General features: G+C 40.5%; 1 protein-coding gene across 5 annotated transcripts in view; it reads left to right on the top strand.

Annotated features, from left to right (window-relative positions):
• Positions 1 to 15,126, top strand: part of MELK (maternal embryonic leucine zipper kinase) — a 78,585-nt gene that overhangs the window by 52,224 nt on the left and 11,235 nt on the right. For all 5 annotated transcript variants that reach the window (XM_037144535.2, XM_037144536.2, XM_037144532.2 and 2 more), the window contains 3 exons: positions 6,448 to 6,579; positions 10,101 to 10,223; positions 14,268 to 14,499. In XM_037144535.2, the coding sequence (XP_037000430.2) occupies positions 6,448 to 6,579; positions 10,101 to 10,223; positions 14,268 to 14,499 (487 nt within the window). The remainder of the gene's footprint in view (positions 1 to 6,447; positions 6,580 to 10,100; positions 10,224 to 14,267; positions 14,500 to 15,126) is intronic.

The following is a 15,126-nucleotide window of genomic DNA, read 5'->3' as shown; positions in this document are numbered from 1 at the left end:
AAAATAACATACTCAGAATTTCAAGAATCATTGAAAAAATTCTTTAAATGAGTATCCTTTATTTGGTCCATAAATACACTTTTGAAAACTAGCAGTGAAATGGAACGAGGAGTTGTTTTCTTTACTTCTGATAAGGCAAACAGAGTGTATAATGAAGCATATAGAGACCGTTTCCTGGTGTTACATCTCTCTAGTTTCTCAGTTATTCTAAGAACTAGGCATGACCAAGATCAAAAATGCTGTGAGGAAAGCGGTAGTTTCTCGTCTTCCCTCATTCTTAAATGCCTGTCTACATCTGTGCTTATCTTCCAGTCCTAGGGATGAATACGGTACATGTCCTTAACCTTGGCTGAACATTGGGCTCAAATTTGGGAACTCGAAACTAGTTCTGATGCCTTGGTCCTACCCTCGGAGCTTATGATCTCATTGGTCTGGGGTGTGGCCTAGGCATCAGAACTTTTCAAAGCTTCCCAAATGATGGCAACACGTGGCCAGAAGTATGACTCTAGATTCTTGCTATTTAAAGTGTGCTGTAGGACCAGCAGCATCAGCATCACTTAGTGTTTATTAGAAAAGCAGAATCTCAGGCCCCACCTCCGATCTACTAAATCAGAATCTTCATCGTAATAAAATCCCTGAGTGATTCACGGTACATTAAAGCTTGAGAAGCCTTGGTCTGTGTCAGTGGTTCTCAACTGGGAGTGATTTTTGCCCCTCAGAACATTTTTGGTTCTCACACTTGGGATTTGTCTGTGTGCTAATGGCAAACCTGGTAGAGTCGAGGGATGTTCCAGATATCCTTCAATGCACAGACTAGTCTTTCACAGTACAGACTTATCCAGGTCAGATGTCGATAGGGTTGAGGTTGAGAAGTCCTGGTCCAGGTAGTCACAGAAAATTCACATTGGTCCTAAGTTCTAGAGCCTCAGAAAAGCCAGGTTCGAGATCAGCTTATTTTTTTTATCTTATTTTTCTGGCATCCTGGGAGCTTTGCTTTTACTTGTGGGGGAGTTAGGACAGAGAGAGATCAGTTTCGTGTGTTCCATTCCGATACGGTGCTGCTGATCTTTGCACAAGAAGCGAGAAAGAATATTATTCCCAAACATTCAACTGATAGAACGCCCACTTTTACATTGTACATGAGCACTCTTAAACTGCTTTTTATACACAGAAGTTAGAGTTTCATTTTGAGCTATCTCTTTGCAGCCCTCTTGAGATTCCCAACCATGGCGCTAGAGCTTCCGCCTCATGGTTTTCCTTACTTTCCCCTGTTCTTTCAGCTATGATTGGCTCTGGATTGTGGGAGCTGCCAGTCATGTGGTAGGGGCACTTCACTGAGAACCTCTTCAGACCAAGACATCCCTTTACCTATCCCTGCAGTGAAAATGCCCATGTGTTCTGGCAGTGGGCGTTTACAGATTGGGGGCCTTGGGAGCCGGTCAGGGGAAGGGTTTCTCCAACCCTCCATACCCATAGCCGCCTCTCCTCAGCCCAGCTGCCTGGGCAGTTCTTTAATATTTGGCCTGCCTGAAAAATCAGGGGATTTAAAATGTTTTTAGTTTCCTAGAAGTGGTAGCTTTTTTATAACAGTGAACCTATTGCTTTACTTTCAGACATTTGACTTTCAAAAGAGGGAACTGTCTAAAAGATAAGGGAGACATTGGTTGTGTTAGACTTGTAGATTGACATCACCTGAAAGCGTAACTAATGTGTTGATATACCTGTTATTCAGCACAGGACTCCCCTGTACATCTTATCATAATGAGTAGTATGCAGCGGCTAGGGCAAAGAAGTTACAAAAATGATGGGGTTTTTTAGTGCAGGGAGAAAGAGAGCTGAGAGGCTGTTGTCAGACTCCTAGGCGTGCTTGGGAAACTGCACGTAAAACCGTAGCACTGCCCAGGGGTTGTGTGCAGTGCCCGGGTCCTGCCATTGTTGATAAGCAAGTGGCAGCTTGTTTCTTAGCCATTAACTGTAATTACTTTATGGTACTTTCTTTTAGATTTTATTTATTTATTTTTAGAGAGAGGGGAAGGGAAGGAGAAAGAGAGGGAGAGAAGCATCAATGTGTGGTTGCTTCTCACACACCTGCTACTGGGGACCTGGCCTGCACCCCAGGCATGTGCCCTGACTGGGAATTGAACCAGCAACCCTTTGGTTCAAAGGCCCATGCTCAATCCACTGAGCTGCACCAGCAAAGGCTATGGCATCTTTTTAAAAAAGCTGGCTATTGTAGATGAGACTGTAGATGTGGGAGGTGAAAAAAAAATCCTTAATGTATTTTTGTCACAGGTGTGCACAGATAACCAGGTCGTTGGTGATCATGAACAAAGAATTGGACAAGGGAAGTAAACAAGCTTTATTAAGGACAGTACACTCCACAGAATGTAGAAGCAAGCCAATCCCTTGAATGTAGAAATGCCCCTTGTTGTCTGAGGGATTGTAATTTTATAAGGCTTTTAATTCCCTATTCTTAATCTACTTTTTACTGTGCATGCGTTAGAAGTTATATAATTTTTCTGCTATGATGCACATGATTACCCATAGTTCTTTCTGATTGCTCATTTCAGGGGTAGAAACCACAGTGCTAATTTATTACAATCAGATTATAATAATGCTAAAGTGTACTATAGATTGTTTAGGATCAAAGTGTGCAGGCCCGGCTGTGGTTTTAAGTATTACTATGCTATTACAAGACCGTTTCCAGAAGTCAGGATGTTGGTAAATGTCAATGTCAGCTCAGCCTCCCAGGACTTCCTCGTTTCTGTTTTATCCCCTCTCTCCAAGCCTCTGCCTCAAGTCCAGCTACTCGTGGGGGGTAAAGTGACTATTTCAGGGACTCAGGCTGTCTGGCCTGGGATGTCTGGCTGAGCTTTCTTTAGCATACTTTGCACCTGCTGCAGATGCCTTTGGAACTTCCTCATTTCTACTTCCTCATTTCTATCTGCCTGCTTTGATTTTTGGAAACTGAATGACTTAGTTTCTACTCAGTTCCCAAGTACCTTTCCCCTGAAACCTTTTCTGCCTTCCCCCCTGGCCCCGTCTGGATTAAAGGAAGCATTCTGTGATAATTTATTACAATTTATACTTCTCCCACTAGATGGGTGGATCCATGGTATAAATTTCAAAGCATACACTGTGGTTGTGGCCATCTAAAATATGAACTGATAAAATTTATAAACAAAAGCAAAATTGGTAGTAAACCTCTTTGGTTAATGTACTTAGTGAGGAGACACTTAGCATTTAAATATCATTCAATATTATTAAAATGTAACACTTTTGTAGGGCAGAGAGAGTCCATAGTCTTATGAGCACATTATTTAGAAATTTTCAGTTAAACACAGTGGATTGAACAGATACACTTGCATTCAACACTTCCTAAAACCTCACTAAAATAACAGAGGGGTAAAGGGCAAAAAATTCACAATGAAGAGAATAAAAGAGGAGACAAGAGTAATGTCACTAAAAGTTTGGAATTTATAAAGTGGGTGAGTGGTAGCTGACGTAGTGTTCTGGAGGAAGCTGAAAGCCCAAGGGCCTGCAGTGGGAAAGGCCAAGAAGCAAACCGATTGGAGCGCTAGAGCTCCAGCAAGGCCCAGCAGTCAGCGGTGCTGGGAAGCTCTGAAATCAGGGATGTGAGCAGGGTGGGAACAGGGAAGATGAGTTGAAAGTCTGTATTAGAGGCAGTTAGACCCCGAGGTCCCTTTCTCTACCTCGGGCATCAGGACAGCCACCTCTTCTCGACTGCGGCAGAAGATTGGAGGCATAGAACGAGAGGCACTCGTGTACCAGGCCCAGCCCGGGTGGGGTGGTGAGCGTGTGGAAAGGATACAGGGGCACACACAGTCCTCATGTTGAACAGTGAACCACTGCCTCTAACCCCCTTCACTGTTCAGCTGTGAGAATGCTGGAACTAGGAGTTTATCCTGCTTGCCGTGGGGGCGGGGAAAATATTCGAAGATTCATCTTTAGAGGAAAGCCAGAAGGAAAAACCTACCCTAGCAGTGGTTGAGAGTTCAGGCTTCCTGCCTGTTTACCTGACAGTAGTGGCTTTCAACCTTCTCCATCTCATGGCACACATAAACTAATTACTAAAATTCTGTGGCACACCAAAAATATATTTTTTTGCCAATCTGACAGAAAATGAGTGTAATTTTGATTCATTCTCACCAGACAACTATTGTCGTGTTGGCTGTTGTCACTTTTTAATTTGACAATCTAAGGGAAAAGGGGTCAGTGCCCTGACTAAGTAATCAGGCATGGCAAGTTTTGAAAATTCTTGCCACACACCGGTTGAAAATCGCCGCCTTAGAGAAAAGTCCCCAAGATGATAAGCAGCCCCAGACTACCCATAGAGCCTTTAATTAGCTGTGTTATTATAATTCTTCACTTTTAAATAGAGACAGATAGCCAAAGATCACCAGATATTTGAGGAAAGCCTCTAACATGAAAGCCAGAGGTCAAAACAAATGGCATGGGGTTGGTAGGGAGAAGGAAGAAAAAGTAACAATATTCAGAAAAAAACAGATAACAGGAAGTGGGGGAAAATGGCTAAGAAATGATAATTAATATTCTCAGAGATAAGAGAAGCTATTCCTATCTTGAAATAGGAATAAGATGACTAAAAAGGAACGGTTTCAAGAGATAGCTCTTGAAAATTTAAAATATGACCTCAGAAATGAAAAGCTCAGTAGAAATGTTTGAAAATGAGTTAATGTGAAATCTTTCAAAAGTAAAACCTAAAGACGAAATGATGCACAAACAGAATAGAGGGGATAGGAAAGGTCCTACGTGCAAATAATGTAAGTTTCAAGAAGATAAAACAGAAGGAGGAGGGAAAGAAACCATTGTAGAAATATTCCAGAACCGAGTTTCTAAGAACAAAGGGGCCTGACCAGGGCTTACCAGAACAGATGAAGACAGAGCTGCACAAAGGCCTGTTAGAGTGAAATTTCAGACAACTGGGGAAAAGGAGAAAATCCCAAAGGTTTTAGGAACAAAAACCAAATGGTCATACACAAAGTCCTGGGCATCAGAAAGACTTTAGGTTTTTTGTAGCTATACTAGAAATGAAAAGACTGTGGAACCATGCCTTCCAAACTGAAAATTATTATCAACCTAGAATTCTATACTCAGCCAAAGTAGAATCAAGTGTGTGAATAGAATGCAGTCATTTATCGGACATGCAAGCTCTCAGAAAATTTGCCTCCCATTCATCCACCCTCAGGAAGTTGCTGGAGGGTGTGTTCCACTAGCACAAAGTAAACTAAGAAAGAGGAATAGTTAGGGTCTAGGGAGTGGGGATGTGCTGTAGGATAGAGGCAAAGGGAATCCCTAGCCTAGTAGTCGAGCTGCAGGCTGAGAAGGAAGCCAGTCCAGAGTGCAGTGTGGAATGCAGACATCAGAGTTGAGTTAAGATGAGTGACTGCCTTTAAAAGTTCTAACTTCAGGAAAAACTGAGTTGTAAAGGGGGAAATGCTAGGATAGCATCACGTGTCTTTTAGCTGCAGGGCTGATACTCAGCCAGTGTGGCCATACTGGTTGTGAGGTACTAATATTTGTTTGTTTTTTGTTTAAAGATTTTATTTATTTATTTTTAGAGAGAGGGGAAGGGAGGGAGAAAGAGAGGGAGAAAAACATCAGTGTGTGGTTGCCTCTTTCATGCCCCCTACTGGGGACCTGGCCCGCAACCCAGGCATACACCCTGACTGGGAACAGAACCAGTGACCCTTTGGTTCACAGGCCCGTGTTCAATGCACTGAGCTGCACCAGCCAGATGAGATACTAGTATTTGTATAGTGATTGGTAACTAACTACTACCCTGAGTACCCTCCCTGTGGCCCTGTTACTCCTTAGGCACTAGGCACCTACCTCCAGTCCCACCTCAAGTCCATCATTAAAAGGTCAATAATCGAATCAGCATGACAGGGGTCCCCAGGGTCCTACTCCTCTTTTGGCCTCTGTTCTGACTGGTTGGTTTACTAATGAAATATTTGAACATTACCTTTACTTAGTTGTGAATACTATATATTTACATAATAATAATAATACAAATACTGATTACTAAAATTACAAAATTACAATGGAAGGATGCAGGAAGGAGATGTGTGGCGGGAAGGAAGGCATTGTAGTAGAGCTAAATTCTACACGGTGGGATAATCTGTAGGTAATATCTGAGGCTGAAGAAAAAAATTAAAGCTGTATAAACAATTTAGAATTACAGAAAAATAGCTCAAAGTATATAAAAGTGGTTCTTCTGGGAGAGTAGAAAGAGGTGTGGGGAGTGTGGTGGAGGGATCACTGTTTTCCACTATATGCCTTGTAAAGCTAAAAGTTTTTTAAAATTCTGAATGTCTGTTACATCAAGAAAATCATTAATTTAAAATAGAACATCATTTCAAAAAACAACTTTGATCTTCTAAACAACTTGCTTTTCTTTCCCTCCAGTGGCAGTACGATCATCTGACAGCTACCTATCTTCTGCTTCTAGCCAAGAAGGTTCGGGGAAAGCCAGTGCGTTTAAGGCTTCCTCCTCTTCCCTGCGGACAGGCCAGTGGCGCCCTGCTCACAGACGCCAAGGTAGATGTTAGAACCTTTTGTGAACACCTGCTGCTTTGCCACGCACCCGCCCCGTTCGTGCGTGGGCGCACCCCTGGGGAAGTTAACTTTGCTGGTGTTGAGGAGCCAGAGGCAGGGTATTTTATGATCTAAATATTTTTGATGGGAAAATGGGAAATTCTACACTTGAACTCTAAAATTTCAAATGTTAGCAGGGCATTTTAAAAAAATCTTCCCCTTATTCTTTGCAAAAGCAATTTCTGATTGTTGTAGAAAAAATTTTAAGCCACAGATAAGCTAAAGGAAAATAGAGTTTACCTATGAACCTACTGCCTATAGATAATATAGTTTATATTTTACTCTATCCTCAGGGTCTATTTTTAATATGCTCATTTATATAATTTATGTACATGTGTTTTTAAAGAACACAGTACTCTACTGAATTATAGTAATTTAAAAAATTTGGGGGAATGGGACCTGTGAGTACAGGACATATTATACTTCATAGGACGTGAAATATTTCAATGGCTATTTTAATATTCATTTATTTTAAGGGTTTAAGTTTTTGTTTAGCAGTAGCAATAGCTCAGACAACTCATTCTTTGTATGAGTCAGTTGTAACCAAATTATTTTTTTCTATTTTGTAGTCTCTGCCTCCTTTTCCTTTGTCATGAACATTTAGAATGGCAGAGAAGTTTTATGTGCAGGGTTGGCCAAAAAGTGTGTTTAGTTTTTTCCATAAAATAAAAGACACATTTTTCATTTTCACCAATAACTATTGACTTGGATATTTTGAGTATGTTGGCTGTCTCTTGTGTAGTATAATGTTGGTTGTTCTCAATGACTCGATTTGATCACTGTCCACTTCAGCTGGTGTCCCCAGCTGTGGAGCATGGCCCAGTGAGAAATCTCCAGCATGAAACTTCTCCAATCACTTTTGACACGCTTGATCAATCACAGCATCTTCTCCGTACACTGCACAATTTTTTTTTTGCATTTCAGTTGCATTTTTACCTTTCTTGAAATAGTAAAACACGATATGCTGAAAATGTTGTGTGGTATCTTCCATCTTCAATATTAAAATGACTACACAAAAATTCACCAATTTTGACAAGTTTTTAAAAAAATGTACACTGATATGACAGTTGCGACAATACAGTCTAACAGAATTATTCTGAATGAAGTTAAAGACAACTAAGCACTACTAGAGCCATCTTCTGGAAAAAACAACACAGACCCTTGGCCAGCCCAGTGTTTGGAAGCACCAGGGCTCACATTAGTCTCTGTTTTCTGTTTGAATCTTAGCATCTCCCATGGCTTAAAATTCTGCCTTCCAAATACTTCTCCTAGTGGGTGTGGAACTTGGTAATATAATCCCCCAGATTAATTTGGGTTGTAGTTTGAATGACAGCACTAGGAAGCTGCATTCTCAGAGAGGTGGTTGGCCCTCTTTGTGGAATCCAGAATAGCCTAAATGGTGATGTGGGTAAAGTGATTTTTTTTCCTTTAGATGCCAAAATTCTGTTATGAAGAAGTTAAAGGCCTCTCTTGGATTGAATTCCCTTTATCACTTTATTTAGCTCTTTTTGTCACTTGTCATCAGTGTGCCACAGATGTTGTGGGCCTGACCAACTTGTCTCCTGTCTTCCTGTCCCAGTTGGTCTTTGACCAAACTAAGAACTGAAAAGTGTTAGTGCTAGTTGTCTATTGTGAAGAAATCTCTGAAGTGAGGTAATCTTTTTAATAAAGATTTTACTTGTTTATTTTTAGAAAGAGAAGAAGGGAGTGATAAAGAGAGGGACAGAAACATCAATGTGTGGTTGCCTCTCACACGTCCCTCACTGGGAACCTGGCCTGCAACCCAGGCATGTGCCCTGACTGGGAACCGAACCGACCCTTTGGTTTGCAGGCCAGCATTCAGTCCACTGAACCACACCAGCCAGGGCTGATAATCTTATTCTTACGGTTTTCTAGTCTGTTCTTGGAGAGTTTTGTTGGCTAGTGAATACCCCATGTATGCTCAGGCAGATCTTTCATCCATGGACTTAATGGTCGGCCCATCAGCCATCCTGCCCACATCACCAAACCCTTTAAACTCTCAGGCTCGAGCTAACACCTTTGGATACAGCAGGACTCAAAAACATGATGAGCTTTGCTTTTGATCAAGGTCATCTGAGAAAGGCATTAGATGCCTGTATACCTAGAATGAATTTCAGCTGAAGTTTTAAATTCATGATAACCTCAGTTAAGAGGTCTGAGACGTTTTCCTAAGCCATTGGATTTTCTTCTGTCTTGGTGGGCCTGCCCTCAGTCCATGTGCTTTTGAGTGGAAAAGAGCTAGGAAGGTATTCTTAACTTCCATCTAATGAGCATTTCCCTAATAATTATGTGAGTGTTCATGTTATTGAGTCAGTTGAAACAGATATATTCTGTTGTCAGTGGCTAGACCTGTTTAGCTAAAATGAAGAGTTCAAGTGGGAGGAAAGTGAGAGTGGAAGAGGGAGCTCATGAACTGGAGGGGTGGGTGAGAGATTATAGAGGACCTTGAAGTCCTGTGTCAGAGGGGTTAGACTCTATAGTCTGGGTAATGGCTTTTTGAGCAAGACATGACTATAATTTTAAGTAATTCGTCCAGTGGTCTATAGAATTGTTCATTTGGGGATGAGTGTGTGTGCTGTTACTCTCTACTGTAGTTCCCATGACAACTGTCATTCACACAGCATTTTCCCTCTGAGCCTAGACTTAGCTCGAGTATTTTTCTCAGCCCAGCACTTGGTGTAGCTGGGTCTAGTTGATGGTAATTGGCAGTCCTGGAGAACGCTGTCATTCCTGTTTGAGAGGGTGGAAAAACTGGTGGCAGAGACTGTATGGTCTGTTTGGATAGTTCAGGTCTGAGATTTGTCCTTGAATTAGAACAGTGACAGTGGGACTGGAAAAGAAGGGGTGAGGTGTAAGCAATTGAAGTAAAATTGCCTGGTGAGGTTAAAACTAGGTATTGAAGGAAAGGGAAAGAGGGAGAAATAAAAAAATCCAATTATGCTCCATTGTCTTAGAATTTAGGGTGTATTTGCTATAACCTTAGTTTATAGAGGAAGAATGAAGGAAAATAAATGACTTGGGTGGTACTATTAGCATAGGACTTCAAATATCTTGTCCCCAGGACACCTTTCATAAGGCCAATTTATTCCTAACTACTGTGTATGTTCTTACAGCTAAGAAACCTGTATTTCAAAGTTGTTTCCCTTCCATCTTCTACTTTGTCAGAGCTATTTATTTATAGATTTGCAAAGGGGTTTTCTGGCATCAGTGGTTATTTGATCATTATAAACTAAGCCATAAACATAGAATGTTGCAAGACATATTGTTTGAGAGTCAGAGATTCTCTCTTCTAATAATCTGAGTTAAAATGTTTCGACTTCCTGTTTTCCGTATGGAGTGGTGAGCTCCTGATATATCCTTTCTCATCTGCTTCCAGGGCCTTGCCCTGTGCTGGGAATGTACAGTTTTAAAAATGGAATCACGATGCTTCTGTTTTTGAATAGTCAAAGAACCTGAGTCTAGAAGATGTGACCACAAGTGATGGAAATTTTGTGGCTGGATTAATAGACTATGAATGGTGTGAAGACAATTTAACAACAGGTGTGGCTACTCCGCAAACTCCACAGGTTGGTTAATTTTATTACCGTTTAAAGCAGGATAGATTGTATCAATTATAAAAACATCTCAGCTCTAACAAGTGATCTAGTATGTGCTTGCAGACTTAATGAATTCCTAAACCATTGAAAGCATTAATGAGAGACTGTTGGACTGTTCATGAATGGGATGCCATTTATTTCCAAGTTGAAGGAAGCCAAGATTGTATTTTGGAGCACTTTACTGCTTCCTTCTCTTCTCTTTTAAAAAAAATGGGGTGTAATTTACATGTAGTTAAATAGCTAACTACACTATTTCACTGTTTCGACAATCACATACAGTCGTGGAACCACCGCCAGAGTCAAGAGCAGTCCTGTTGCCCCCTGAATTCCCTCACGCCCCTTAGTAGTCAGCTCCCTCCCCCTGCCAGCTCAGAACAGCAACTGATCTGCTTTCCTCTTCTTCTGAAAATCTTTTCATCCTACTTGGACTTTGTCGATCTTCTTGGGTGTGTAGTTTATATTTCCTCCGCGCTGCGGGAACTTGCAGAGTCCGCTCCTGCGCCAGCAGTGCTGCGCAGGAGCCGGTGTGCCCGTCCCCGCCCAGGGAAGTCCGCTGGCGACTCAGCTCTCAGCGTTTCTCCTGGGTGCTGGTTTCTCAGGCACCCTTTGTCTGTGTGATCGTCACAATCATAGGAATTCTGGACTTCCAGAAGGAAAGCAGGAGTTCACCACATGTCTCACTTTTGTGCAGTCTGTCCACCCTGGTACAGCAGCGTTCAGCGCCCAGCCTTGCAAACAGACTTAGTGTTGGGAATTTTTTAGAAGCTGAGTTTCTAAATTGCAGCCACAACCTGCTGCGGTGACTCCTGTGAACAGCAAGGCCCCCGGTAGGAAAATGTGGGGGTTCTATAGGGTGTATATATATACTTGGGAGTGGAATGAGTATCTTCAACCTTATCAGATAATGCCAGGTTTTTTTCCCCAAAGTATTATATTGTACTTCAGCCACAAGTAGAAGTGTTCCCATTGCTGCACACATTTATCAATGCTTGATATATTTGGCTATTTAGTATTTTCTAATCTGGGGAGTGTACTGTGGTTTTAATTTGGTCTTTTCTGATGACTTGTACACCATCTCATATATTAATTGGCCAATGGTGCTTCCTAGTGTGTGAAATGCTTTTTCACCTGCATTGCCCATTTTTCTATTGGATTGTTTCTTTTTTCCTATTGTATTAAAGTTCTTAATTTAATCTCAATTCTCATTCCTTCTTGGTTATGTGTTGCAGATATACTGTCTAAATTTGTCATTTTACTTTAATGTCATTAATTTTGATGAATTTGAAGTTGTCGTTATTTTCCTTTATGGTTTATAATTTTTGTGTCTTCTTTGCTTCTAAAAGTTTTAAAGCTCTTTTTCCACATTTAAGTCTCTAATCTATTCAGTATTCTCCTGCATGATGTGATTGAGGCTTTAATATTTCCCTCATGTAATCAGTTGTACCAGCACCATTCAAAAGTCCACTCCTTCCCTGCTGATCTACAAATGTACTTCTGTGCTTCTGTATCAAGTTGTCATGTGAGTGTGTCTTTTTCTGGTCTGTGTTTTATTTTATTGGTTTATTTGTACTATTACCACACATCTTTTTTTTTTTTTTTTTTAAGATTTATTTATTTATTTTTAGAGAGGGGAAAGGAGAAAGAGGGAGAGAAACATCAATGTGTGGTTGCCTCTCACGTGCCCACTACTGGGGACCTGGCCCACAACCCAGGCATGTGCCCTGACTGGGAATCAAACCGGTGACCCTTTGGTTCACAGACCTGTGCTCAATCAACTGAGCTATACCAGCTAGGCCAATACCACACATCTTAATTACTTTAATTTTGTAATAGTTCTTCTATCTGGTTGGCCAGTTTTCACTTACTCCTTCTTAGGCCAGTTTCCTCTTATTCTTGCTTCTTTGCATTCCCATATACATTTTAGAATCATCTCGACACATTTCACATACTCAAAAGTTGAAATTACATTGAATTTAAGATTCAAATTGGGAAAAATTGCAATCTAGATCCTTAAATCTTCTGTCCATTAAACATCTCTTCATTTATTTGGTTTTAGTTAATTGTGTTTAATGAAGTTTTCTAAACTTCTACAAAAAAGTCCTACGTATCTTTTATTATATTTATTTCTAGGTACCTTTTTTTTCCTTACTATTGGAAATGGTAGGTTCTTACAAATCACATTTTTCTAACCCTCTGGTACTGGTGTGTATATATGAAATTGATTTTTATGTCTTGATCTTTTATATTCAACAACTTTCCTAAATTCTTTTTAATTCTTATAACTTGTATATCCTTTTGAGTGCTTTATATAGAGAATTATATCATCTATGGATGACAGTTAACGTTTCTTCCAGTTCTTATGCCTTTAATAGCTTTTTCTTTTTATTATTGGGTTGGTCAAAAAGTCTATTTAGTTTTTTCTGTAAAATAAAAGACACATTTTTCATTTTTGCCAATAATGTTACTGATTTGGGTGTTTTATGTCGGCTATCTCCTGTGTGGTACAAGGAGATAGGTTGACTGTTCTCAGTTAATGTCTCAATGTGATCAGTGTCAACTGCAGTTGGTCCACCCAACCGTGGAACATCATCTGGTGAGAAATCTCCAGCATAAAACTTCTGAAACCACTTCTGACACGCTCAATCAGCCACAGCATCTCCATACTCTGCACAAATCTTTTTTTCTTTACGTTTCAGTTGCATTTTCACCTCTCTTGAAATAATAAAGTGTAATATGCTGAAAATGTTGTGCATTTTCTTCCATCTTCAGTATTAAAATGGCTACACATAAATCCCCCAATTTTGATAAATTTTTAAAAAATATACACTGATACCACATCTGTCACAATACAGTCAAACAAAATTGTTTAGAATGAAGTTAAAGACAGCTAAGCCGTCTCAAAGAAAAATATTAAATTAACTTTTTGGCCAACCCAATATGACCATTAGTGGTCCTAGCAGGAGAACAGACATTCCGTGTTCCTCCCAGTTATTAACAAAAAAGTCTCTGCGGGAATACGTTGAGGTTTAGCGCTTGGGTTGTGTTGGATTGAAGCTTTTAGGTAGGAGTTGCATTTGCTTCTACCATGCTCCTGAAACACAACCAACTCAGGACAGCTTTAAGTTAAATTCTAGGCCTGTGAGTTTGGGGACCATGCACGTAGTATGAATTTGGGTGCCAAGCTATGTGAAGACTGTCCTGTGATTACTTACAAATTATTAAAGGAAACTTTTTTTCCTTCTCCAGAGCTAAGGCCAAGATAGACACATTTTCTTGCCAACTCCTTGCAGGGCAAATTTATATTTCATTCACTTTTTCAGTTTTAGTTATAGCCTCTCCTGGTTTTTCACGGGAGCTTTGGATCCAGTTTACCACCTTATGTTGGTCTAAGGCGTCTGTGGTGTTAAAACCTACGCTGCAGGGTGTCCCAGCTTGTAGGGAGATGCCCTTAGGGTGGTGGGCAGTCTCATCCTTGGTGACATTTCTGGATTCCTGCTCTTGCTTCAAATTTGGCCTCTGAGGACTTTCTTTAGCATTTTGCCAGCTCACCCATAAATTCAAAAGACTAAAAAGTACTTCCTATCCAACATTTCTGTTAGAGTATTTTAGTATGGTCTTTCTGCCCTAATTATTGACTAAACTTATTTTCGGTTACATATAACATACTAAGAGACAAACCATGGCAGTCTGGGTATGGGGAGCAATTTTTAGGGATTTATGTGTGGCCAGTCTCAATATTGTCTACGGACCTGGGCACGTTCGTGTAAAAACCTGGCCTGAGGTATGTTGAAAATTACCTGTCAACAGAACAGACTGAAGTGATCTCCATGTACTGAAGAGAATGTAATGCACATTTTCAAATTTCTTGGTCTTGCCAGTAATATCCTCTTGATAGTATTTCATTTTAGTAAAAATGGTACAAGGTAATTTGCAAGTGATTAAAGCATGTTGTAAAGAAATTGACTTTTCTTCTTCTTCAGTGTGCTTTATCCAGTGACTTCTTTTTTTTTCTAGTTTGCCAAGCATCGGACAGAATCAAATGGTCTGGAATCTAAATCATTAACTCCAGGTTTATGCAGAGCATCTGCCAATAAATTAAAGAACAAAGAGAATATATATACTCCTAAGTCCTCTGTAAAGGATGAAGAGTGCTTTGTACTTCCAGAGCCAAAGACTCCGATTAATAACAACCAGCATAAAAGAGAAATACTCACTACACCAAATCATTACACTACACCCTCTAAAGGTATTTGCTGAAACACCCTCAAAGTCCCTTCTTTTTACCGTGCAGGTCAGAAAGGCTCTCGGGAGTTTCCAGGAGAAGTCAGCCTGCTTTTTTATCATGTTATTTCATTAGCTGAAATGAAAGCATACTGGTCAACTCCTAATTTTTTTCAAATGATAATAAACTGTTCTCTTTTATATATATATAAAGTTGAATCATAGGATCATAGAATATCAAAGCTGAAAGGCAAGTTGAAGCTCATTTAACCAACCTGCCTTTTCCACAGCTGAGGAACCTGAGATTTGGAGGAGGCAAGTGCCTTGCCCAAGGTCATCCCGGTTTAGATTTTGCTTGCCCCTTTGCCCCCACCTGTGATGACTAAAGTGAAGTCTCTGCTGAACGCTTACCCATCTGGATCTCCAGTTCTGGGGTCTGATCCCGCTCTGCCCTGTGCTGCCTCCCGTAACAGCAGACAGGTGTACTGCGATGCCTTCCTCGTGCCTGTGTCCAGATATTGCACCTCTCGTTCCCCTTGGTTTCCTCTCTTCAGCTTGGTCACCACCAATTATTTAGCTGTTTCCTTTATGACACCTGAGCGTTTTGATTGTTGGCCTCACTTAAAACTATTCTATTTTGTTAATGAGCCTC

The sequence above is a fragment of the Artibeus jamaicensis genome, unplaced genomic scaffold, assembly GCF_021234435.1.
Source record: "Artibeus jamaicensis isolate MK-2021 breed Jamaican fruit bat unplaced genomic scaffold, CSHL_Jam_final scaffold_1964, whole genome shotgun sequence".
NCBI lineage: Eukaryota > Metazoa > Chordata > Mammalia > Chiroptera > Phyllostomidae > Artibeus > Artibeus jamaicensis.
This window is presented reverse-complemented; position numbering and strand designations above follow the sequence as displayed.